The 9,967-nt window shown below is 34.7% G+C and overlaps 3 protein-coding genes across 3 annotated transcripts in view; 2 read left to right on the top strand and 1 right to left on the bottom strand.

The window, feature by feature from the left end:
• The window catches only part of eml5 (EMAP like 5), a 103,106-nt gene extending 99,135 nt beyond the window's left edge, over window positions 1-3,971 (top strand). Inside the window, exons 42-43 of the mRNA XM_079852459.1 lie at window positions 1,799-1,899; window positions 2,843-3,971. Of these exons, the coding sequence (XP_079708585.1) occupies window positions 1,799-1,899; window positions 2,843-2,879 (138 nt within the window). The 3' untranslated portion in view covers window positions 2,880-3,971. The remainder of the gene's footprint in view (window positions 1-1,798; window positions 1,900-2,842) is intronic.
• Window positions 3,972-4,392: 421 nt separating this feature from the next.
• isca2 (iron-sulfur cluster assembly 2) lies at window positions 4,393-7,424 on the bottom strand. Its single transcript, XM_079852495.1, has 4 exons — window positions 7,324-7,424; window positions 6,735-6,879; window positions 6,451-6,566; window positions 4,393-5,128 (listed from the first exon to the last, which is right to left on the bottom strand). The coding sequence occupies exons 1-4, from the start codon at window positions 7,383-7,385 to the stop codon at window positions 4,954-4,956; spliced, it is 498 nt and encodes a 165-aa protein (XP_079708621.1). The 5' UTR covers window positions 7,386-7,424; the 3' UTR covers window positions 4,393-4,953.
• A 769-nt stretch (window positions 7,425-8,193) lies between these two features.
• npc2.1 (NPC intracellular cholesterol transporter 2, tandem duplicate 1) lies at window positions 8,194-9,940 on the top strand. The gene is made up of 5 exons (XM_079852498.1): window positions 8,194-8,307; window positions 8,509-8,604; window positions 8,957-9,064; window positions 9,141-9,313; window positions 9,407-9,940. The coding sequence occupies exons 2-5, from the start codon at window positions 8,523-8,525 to the stop codon at window positions 9,491-9,493; spliced, it is 450 nt and encodes a 149-aa protein (XP_079708624.1). The 5' UTR covers window positions 8,194-8,307; window positions 8,509-8,522; the 3' UTR covers window positions 9,494-9,940.
• The last annotated feature ends 27 nt before the right edge of the window (window positions 9,941-9,967 follow it).

Raw genomic sequence — 9,967 nt, forward strand, 5'->3', positions numbered from 1 at the left:
GATTTGGCCAAGTAAGACATGTTCCTGGATCAATATTCCTGTCTGAAAATGTAGTCCTAATCCTATCCATACCCCAAAACCTAACTCCACCCTGAATTATACCTAAATAATATGATAGGTGAATAACACTGATGGAGAAGCACCTAACCTGTAAAAGAAGTCTAACTGTAAACTTGTCCCTTAAATCTGATTGGTTGATTGGAAGGAAAGTGGATGGGGACTGATGCTGTTGAGAAGCGTCAGGAAAATTCAAGTGCCATATTTGAGTATACACAATGCAAATTTGATTTAAAGCATTTCTTTATTTTGTAGTGTTCCCTGAGGTCCACTTATAATGTTAGTACGATTTTTATATGAAAAGCAGTCATAATTAATAAATAAATGGCCACGTTCCACCTTTGTTTGTGAACCTCTGATTTAAAGAGCATGTCTCCTTTAAGACTTCAAAGTAAACGGCAAATCTTTTTTGTTTGTTTTTATGGCAAATCTTCGCATATGAAGTAAGTGTTATACATGTGAAACTGTTGAAATTTATGGTTATGATTACAGTTTCTGCGATTATCTATTTCTGTAAAGTGACAGAAGTCACTCAACGATACGACAGTAAGAAAGACAAAGATGTGCTTTGATTGTCCCAAAATGGACCTGACTTCAGTCCCGTTGTGAAAACGAAGTGCTCTTAATTATTTTGAATGTGCACTTGTTTTGTACTTCATATCTTAAAAGTATTTTTTAAAGTGTACTTGCATTATAGTATTAATGAAATAAAACACAACTTAAGTGTACTTAAAGAGTGTAAACTTTCATGACTACTGTATTTTTCTTAACACACTTAAGTAGTCTATACGTTTAAAAAATGCACTTTGTAATGTCAATTTATAATTTTTACTTTAGAATGCATTGTTTTAATAATCTATTGTGCTTTAAAGAAGTACACTTATTGTGATGCGTTGACTAACATTCAAAAGCACATGTAAAGTATTTGATTTCAATTTTTAAATCTTATTTTAAATCTATTTTAAATTTACTCAGTTGCAACTTCATTACAGATGTGTATTTACAAATATCTTTAAATACACGACATACAAATTTAAATAAAATTGCCATTAAATTACATTTTTAGTTTACTATAGTTGCTTGTCCATATTCAACAGTACACTTTAACCATATTTCAAAGACAATAGAATTCTGAAATTACATATAAAGATGTACTTACGTCCTACTAAAGTGGGCCAGAAAAGCACTCTTAAGTTCAGCTAATTGCATTTAAAATAAATTTAATTGTAAAAAAACATGCAGTAAGTGCCTGAAAACGTTTTATTATTTTATTTATTTTTATTTATTTAGTAAGTATGCTAAAGTGTATTTCTTTTTCACAAGGGTCAATAGTGCTGTTTCCTACAGATAAATATAAACCACAGAGTAACTTTTGCTGTCTCTGCATATTGTATATGGCATGTCATGGCGTGTGACAGCACATCACAAGACCGTAAAAAGGGCTGGATGTGACAGTTTTACCAAAACAGATCAAAACATTCTCACAACAACCAAAGTTCAGCTGTATAATTGGATTGTAAAATCTTTTTTATTATTATTATATACCCATACTTGTTATATATTCAAATAAAATGTTCCCTCATCCACTCTTCTGACCTGTGCTGCACATACAGTGCTATGCATATTTATTCCTCCTTTTTAGTCAACTTTAGCATGGGTGTCTAAACTTATGTATAGCACTGTATTTCAGCCTTTTCAAGGATAAAATAGCAAAATGTCTCACTAGAATATGTTTCCTCAGGCCAAACACAAGCGTTTTCTGGGCCACTCGGCCCACCTGACCAACATCCGCTTCACCAGTGGGGATCGCTTCGTCGTCAGTGCTGGAGGCGATGATAGGAGGTGTGTGTTCAGTTGTGCTTTCATTATGTTCCTCACAGGCACCCATCTTGCTGTACTTTATCATTCTTCCTCTTTAAAATCAGCATATAGAGACAGATGCAGTGTTTGATTCTCTGTGTTACAGTTGCAGGATCCAATCCAAGTTGTCAGTTTAGTTTCACTTTTTACAAAACCATTAACACATTTTATTCTGTTGACTCAAAACTGTGTAATATGTAAATGATATAAAAGTATTTTATAAAAAATCTCACTGACCCCAAACTTTTGAATGGTAGTGCATGTATATAATTATTTCAGAAAGACACATGACTGACCCAGGCAAAATTAGGATCCAAAATGACATTTTTGGAATATGTGCTAATGCAAAGTGAAACTTTAAATGAATAAATGAACCTATCTATCTATCTATCTATCTATCTATCTATCTATCTATCTATCTATCTATCTATCTATCTATCTATCTATCTATCTATCTATCTATCTATCTATCTATCTATCTATCTATCTATCTATCTATCTATCTATCTATCTATCTATCTATCCACCTATCTATTCACCTATCCACCTATCTATCTATCTATCTATCTATCTATCTATCTATCTATCTATCTATCTATCTATCTATCTATCTATCTATCTATCTATCTATCTATCTATCCACCTATCTATCCATCTATCTATCTATCTATCTATCTATCTATCTATCTATCTATCTATCTATCTATCTATCTATCTATCTATCTATCTATCTATCTATCTATCTATCTATCTATCTATCTATCTATCTATCTATCTATCTATCTATCTATCATGAACATGAACTAATCAGAATCAAGTATTCCTGATAGCTGTAATAAAAGGAGTGTTATTAATGTTGTTACAACACTGTTATTGGAAACTTTCCCATTCATAAAGTTAAATTTTCTCTGTGTTTGTTCTATAGCCTGTTTGTATGGCGGTGTGTCCACACTCCTCACTGAGGGCATGCGGTCTCGAAACATGATGCGGTCCCCCAGCTGATGGGGTCACGGGTCACATGACTGCTCTGTGACCGGATGCATGTTCACCCACACCTGAACTCAACCGTTTTTGAATGATAGTTGGGCCATTGTGTCCCAACAAGACCCAACGTACAGTAAAAGATCTGTCAGATGTGTAAGTGTTTACCCCTCATGGTTTTATTCATTTCTTTAAAAGAAAATCTTGAGCTACAAGATGCAGAACGTAATTGTCAATGTTTATGAGATTTTCTTCCAAATGAAAAAGAACTTGTAGCAAGCAAAAGTACGATTAGCCTTAAACTTCCCGTCGAGTGTTTTTTCATAATTTTTTTTTTTTGTTCATTTACATTTAGGTGTGGTGTTTTTTGTTGGAGATTCTCATTTGATATTGAGTGTTGTGTTTCTTAATGTTGGTTTAGTTTGGTGATTCTCTTTGAGGTTTAATAGATCTCCTGTGGCCTTCTCCCTGAATGTAACACTGGCGTTATATTCTAGGATGTCAGCATGCCAAAGCATTCTATGCACTGTATACTTGACCTGCTCACTGTGGTTGTCCAGTGGTCTTTTAATGTTGATCTTGAACGTGGTCTGATCTCCCTTAACAGTAGATACACTCCTAACCTCATATGTAGCGGCTTTAGCTCGATTAGTGAACTTGAGATGTCTGTTTGTGTGAGTAGGAATGAACCGTATGCTTCGTCTTTCGTGTCTGAGATCAAAGTTTAAAAGAAAAAAAAAAAATTGGTGATGCAATCCCTCAGAAAATGAATGAAAAGAGTTTGTTTCAATGCTGTCTTATCTGAAATCACTGTTCATCTTGCTGCTGAAGCCTTTTTAACATCACAATCATTTTGATTAGGAATCAGTTTTTTTTTGTTTTCATTTGATTTGATCGTCGTGAAGATTTTCTCTCCTTCAATGTATCACTCTGATTGAAAGAGATGCATAATATGATTTTCTTATCAATGTAAATATCATTTGTAAAGACATTCTTTTGTATATTTTTGTGAAATGTTTCTTAAAAGCCAACTTTAATAATAAAAAAGATGTACATAAATGACACATTCATGTAAAACACTGTCATGGTTATTGAATTGTCTCGTTCAACAGATTGCAAGCTATTGAAATCTTGCTCGTTCTGAAGTGACGTGAACTGATTGTTCTGGGTTCAATAGAAATCTGTGGCATATTGTTGATTATCAGAGTAAATATAGGCCTGGTTTCACAGACAGCCTTAGTTCAATTAGGATTAGCTTTTATAAACTTAAAAATATTACTGCTGTGCATCTCGAGACAAAACAGTGACATATTTTAAGATATATCAGTGCAAGTTGCTTTCAGTTAAAGCTCCTCAAACATGCACTTTAGTCTGAGACTAGCTTAAGCCTCGTCTGTGAAACCAGGGAATAGTTTACAGTAATGTACTTAAATGAGGATTGAGTCAAAGGTCTTTTCTTAACTTGTTTTGAACCAGGAACATTCCTCTCAAATCTTTTGACACTGTTTATTGGCTTTGATCATCTCTCAAGGGAAAGACTTTGTCAGCATAAAAAAAGGAAAATAATTGCACACCATGATATACAAAACTTCCTTATGACCCAGATAATATGATACCTGCAGTTTACTGATTTGTATAACGCAATCAGGATGCTTTTCAATTCAGTTCTTTGATCAATCCATCATTTAATGCAAAATACACATTACTTGCATTTAATCTGAGCTGTATCTCATTGATCACATGATTCAAACCACATAATTACAGGCTGAATATTCTAAATATTTAAGAATAATCTCAACAGGCAATGGAAATTATATCATCTTATAACTTTATTCGAAAACATATTTACAATCTTCCTTATATACAACACACTAAAGTAACATCTGTAGTTTCTGATTTTTGCTTTTCTTTCGTTATGTCATCAGTGGTCATATCAATAAGTTCAAACATACTGTGTATCAGAATCTCCCATGTTATTAGCTACTTGTAAGGTTTTAAAGAAGCACATAGCCCACATGCATTAACAACCGCTGTGCTGGAGAGAGAGAGCGCGCGTCAGAGCTTCACAGAGAAGGACGAGCCGCACGAGCAGCCGTGTTCAGCCTGCGGGTTCTTCAACACCTGGAAAGAAGAGCGGATGAGCTCCTGACTGAAGTCAACAGTGGATCCCTTCACAAACTCCAGACTGTCCACGTCGATTATTATCCCAACTCCATTCTTCTCAAACACTCTGGAAAGAAGGAGACACAAGTAAAAAATTAATTTCATTAAAAATCATCCATATTGGATTTCTGTGGAATGAACTCTTAAGACTTGATTTGGTCAAGTCACCTTTATTGATATATAGCTTTATACAATACAGACTGTTTCAAGTTGAAGTTTTATTTGCAATTATTTAAAATTTTTGTAGCAAAGCTCGTTGAGTCAACATAAAAAAAGTCAACATAAAAGAAGAACTAACAAAACTACACACAATAAATAGACTTTGAGAAGGTACAGTAAACGAAGAACAGTATAAACCTACAACAAACAAACACAATAAAGATTATTACCTCCATATTGGAGTATGTATTTCCCTGTACTCAAAGTATTTCAAAGCATCTTTACAGTGATAACAGGAATGCATTTCGGCTGTTGTTCAGCAGTTCAGTGTTGAAAGTAACAGTATTTGGTAACAAAGGCACAAATCTCATGTTCTTTACAGAGAGAACCATTAGAAATCTTAGATCAACTAGATACAATTAAAGGGATGGTTCACCCAAAAATGAAAATCCTGTCATTATTTACTCGCCCTCATGTTGTTCCAAACGTTTTTATCTTCTTCTTTTGAACACAAAAGAAGATATTTTGAAGAATGTTGGTAACCAGACAGTTGATGGTAGCCATTGACTTCCATAGTTGAGAAAAATAAAATAAAGAATACTATGGAAGTCAGTGGCTTGGTCAACTGTCTGGTTACCAACATTCTTCAAAATATCTTCTTTTGTGTTTTACAAGTTGCAAGTTTTACATTGATTAGAAGTCTCTACCCTTATGCTTAAAATGGAACTCTCACATCCTTATCCAATAATCAAACTAATAATAAACAATATTACAATATGTTAACATAAAAAAAAATAATTAAAAAATATATTTAAATTTAATTGCTAAATTAAAAAATTTATTTTGTAATTATGTTATAACAGTTCAGATTCTTTCTACAGCATTAACCTTGTTACTAAAGATTTCGTATTTAAAATGATCAAAGTAAATTATCAAAGTCCCTATAACTATTTATTTTAACTGATAATAATTAAATCCTAGATTATCTCATCTTTGTCTATTAAATGTTTATTGCCAGAAAATAGCAAAATCATGGGTTTAAATGGTCACTTGCAAAACTCATATGAAACGCATGCAAATATAACATAATATTGACCTCCTGAGGTCGGTGAGTTTCTGAGCAAGCTAAGCGCCTCCTTTGACTGACTCTATGTTGGAAAAAATTGCTTTTCAAGTTTTTCAAGCCCTGTTTCAAGAGAAAAGTGCAAACAAACTGATTTGTTTAATTACCTATCATCTTCATTTCTAACAGCATCCACCAAGAATTTATACTGGAATCCTGAACACCCCCCTCCCTCCACTGCTATCCTCAGGTACTGTCCCTTATCCAGAATCTCAGCAAGCCTCTGGAGGAATAACAAAAAAAGACATTTTGATTTGATTATTATAAATATTTGTTGTTGTCCATGTCAAGTATGAATGAAGCTTTTTCTTTCTTTTTTTTTTTTTTTTTTTTGTTAATGCCTAAAATGTGATCACTGAAGTATATAGGATAAAGTGCAGTGAGTTCAAACCTTGACACAGGATTGACTGAGAAGAAGGTCATCAGCTGGGCTGGCTGAGTGTAGCTGCTGTGGGCTGCTGCTGTAGCGCGCATGCGCAGTGCAGCTGAGAGGAGCTGAACATCTTCTCGCGGTCTGAACTCGTGTCGAGGAAATACTGGACAAAAACAAACACACGTGACACACCGAACTGCTGTACACGCAATGCCCTTGACCGAGTTTCGATATCCACAGCTTTGTATTGTGGCTATTTTCATTTCAAAATAACTAGGAAACAAACTAAAGCTTAGTTAAGTTTTGGCAGAATCTGCGTAACAGAACGGAGAAGATTGTTTGTAAGCAACTGACAACAAACGAGTAATTTCACCGTAAATAATTTACATGTGGAGATTATTTGTCGACATCCATAAGTGTTCATGTTCTACTTAAAGTTAGCAAATGTTGTCATCTGTGTCGTTAGCTCAATCGCAACTGTTCTCAAGCTAGCTAGCTAGCTAGCTAAGATACCTGCAATAGCTATTAACCGATGAACAGGTACCAACACAGTCAATTTATATTAGACAATACATATACCACTATAATTTCGCTAATTTGTGCATACTTGAGAAGATGAAATGACGCGGATTTAGGGGCGCTTATGAGCAGTCTTCTGGCGAATGACATCTTCTATAACTCGGATTGTACTGCGCATGCGCATGGCAGAGTTATAGAGAGTATGGGTTGCCAGGTTCAGTTGTTAAACCCTTTATTTGTTATTCATGTTAATTTGTAAAAAATAAAGACTTAGTTAGTTGTTATCGAAAGGGATTTTAGATAGTAAATAATAATAACTATTATAATTTATTATTATAAATTATAAAATTATAAATCTTATTTATATAGAAAATTCATAAGCTGATATTTGTACCTTTAATTATGACTCAAATATACCTCAAATGTGCCAGATTTTAACTCTTAAGTATGTAAAGTATCTCAAAGACATAAACTGGCTAATTTGATACAAACAGGGTCATTATTTAACTGGAGTGGCAAATGAGAGGTAGAATTTGTAAAATGCTTTAATTCTTAAATCTATATTCACAACAGCCATTTTTTGTGTTAAAATGTTATATTGTTGCATTTACACCAGGATATCTCTTAGTATAAAAAAAACCCCACACTATTAAGAATGCACTTTTTTTTTTACCCTACGGAAAAGATACAAACATTTTATGATTTATTGGTTTTAAAAGTTTATTTCAGCTGTTTCAAAGCAGATGGACACCGCTTGCCTCCACAACTCAAGAATAACCCATTAACAACTTATAGAAAGAAACGTTTTGGTGTTGGTTTACTTCTCTGTATCGTTGCCTGAAAGAGTGGTTTTGATATATCTGGCAACAGAATGCTCTCCTTGATTCGGAACATTTCCATGAGTCACTGCCATTGGTTAAGAGTTCACCGAGAAGGCGTGTGCGTCATAAAGACGCCCACACAAACAGTATTTGATTGGACGAGTCATTCTGATCTCGTGACAAGGAAATAGGGTGTAGTATCAAACTGGGGTCTGAAGGAACTGGTGTGTAAGAAACCAATTAAATAAGTTGTAAGTGTTTTAACGTTTGAATTGAGTGTATTGTGTGAGTTTTCTGTGTATTCATTAGTAACGGTAAAATTCATCTTCACGGGGAAGTTTACCGAAACTACGCAGAGATTGACTGTCATGTGATTGCCCGATGTAAGGTCTTGTGTGTGTTGCTCTCTGTAAGTCAGGTAATGTTAACGGTAGTTTGTTGTTTCTCCACAGGATTCGTCTGAACCATGGGTTACAGAATGCTCTGCGTTGTTTTACTCTCTTTTCTCGCCTACACTAATTCTGAGCCGGTGAAATTTGTGGACTGTGGTAAGTACTCATGTTTATTAACTAAAATGAAAATTATGTCGTCATTAAAATCACCTTCACCTGTATGAATTTCATGTGCTGAACTCAAAAGGAGATAATTTGAGCAATACAGATTATTAAACAGTTGATGGACCCCATATTAAGGAAGTCAATGGGGTCCAACAACCGTCTGGTTAGCAGCATTCTTCAAAATATCAGCTTTTGTGTTCAGCAGGAGAAAGAAACTCTGGTTTGGAACAACTTGAGTGTAAATTATGACAGAATTTTCAAGTTTGGGTGAACTATCCCTTTGACAAATTGAATAATCTATATTGTTTTTGTTTCTTTTTTCAATCTTTCCTCTTCCTTACAGGTTCAGAAGAAGGAAAAGTTGTTGGAGTTGACATTGAGCCCTGCCCACAACAGCCATGCCAGCTTCACAAGGGACAGTCCTATGCAGTCAATGTAACCTTCAGCAGCGGTGAGTTGCTTTATATGTCTAGTAGCATCTCAAATCTTAATTTAGAAAAACAAAAACTTGTTTGTATCTCCCGTAGGTGTTGCGAGTCAGACCAGTAAAGCTGTGGTTCATGGAGTGATCGCAGGCGTCCCCGTCCCCTTCCCAATCCCTGTTGAAGATGGTTGCAAGTCTGGAATTCAGTGTCCCATTGTTCCACAAAAAACGTACAGCTACGTCAACCAGCTGCCCGTCAAGAGCGAGTATCCATCAGTAAGTGTTTGAGTTCCTCGTCTATCTCTAGTTCTGATCAGTGCTTTAATGTCACAGGCATTCACTTCCTTATTTTGTTGCTTTGTTTATTAGATTAGACTGGTTGTGGAATGGGAATTAAGAGACGACTCCAACAAAGATTTATTTTGCATCAAGTTCCCAGTTCAGATTGTGAGCTGAAGGCCAACACTGAAGCCAAGATGAAAACGCTTACAAAGGGATACAATTGTGCCTAAACACTTTTCTATGGACCTTTTAGATCTAATATTAGTAGACAGAGATTTTATGATTTATACTACTACTTTTTTTTTTCCTAACGCTGACAGATTTGTTATTTTAACATTATCTTTGACTATGCACACAGTGCCACTTTACAAACATTGCCTAATTCTAGTTTGTTGCTAAATTGCGTCAATGATTCACCAGAACGAGACTCTGACAAACAAGTGGCCAGTGCCGGTGATTAAATCAAGTGTGCACTAGCTGCTGTGTGGCTACAGTGTTGTAATGTTTCTAATCAAACTTCCCTTGAGCAAATAGTTGTCAATTGGTAACTTTTTACTTGCATTTTTAAATCTGCATATTTAATAAAGATTGCATCTTAAAATGAGCTTTTTTTTCTTAAAACATCGGTGAATGTAGCCACTTTTTACA

Source organism: Squalius cephalus (genome assembly GCF_949319135.1).
Source record: "Squalius cephalus genome assembly, chromosome: 20".
Classification (NCBI taxonomy): Eukaryota; Metazoa; Chordata; class Actinopteri; order Cypriniformes; family Leuciscidae; genus Squalius; species Squalius cephalus.

Excerpts from the sequence above, each read along its gene's own strand:
- isca2 (XM_079852495.1), bottom strand. The coding sequence starts at position 7,385 with ATGTCATTCGCCAGAAGACTGCTCATAAGCGCCCCTAAATCCGCGTCA. Across the intron at positions 6,567-6,734 it reads TCAGTCAATCCTGTGTCAAG|AGGCTTGCTGAGATTCTGGA; the intron begins GTTTGAACTCAC and ends TTATTCCTCCAG. Across the intron at positions 5,129-6,450 it reads GTTAGAAATGAAGATGATAG|AGTGTTTGAGAAGAATGGAG; the intron begins GTAATTAAACAA and ends CCTTCTTTCCAG.
- npc2.1 (XM_079852498.1), top strand. The coding sequence starts at position 8,523 with ATGGGTTACAGAATGCTCTGCGTTGTTTTACTCTCTTTTCTCGCCTAC. Across the intron at positions 8,605-8,956 it reads GGTGAAATTTGTGGACTGTG|GTTCAGAAGAAGGAAAAGTT; the intron begins GTAAGTACTCAT and ends TCTTCCTTACAG. Across the intron at positions 9,065-9,140 it reads CAATGTAACCTTCAGCAGCG|GTGTTGCGAGTCAGACCAGT; the intron begins GTGAGTTGCTTT and ends TATCTCCCGTAG.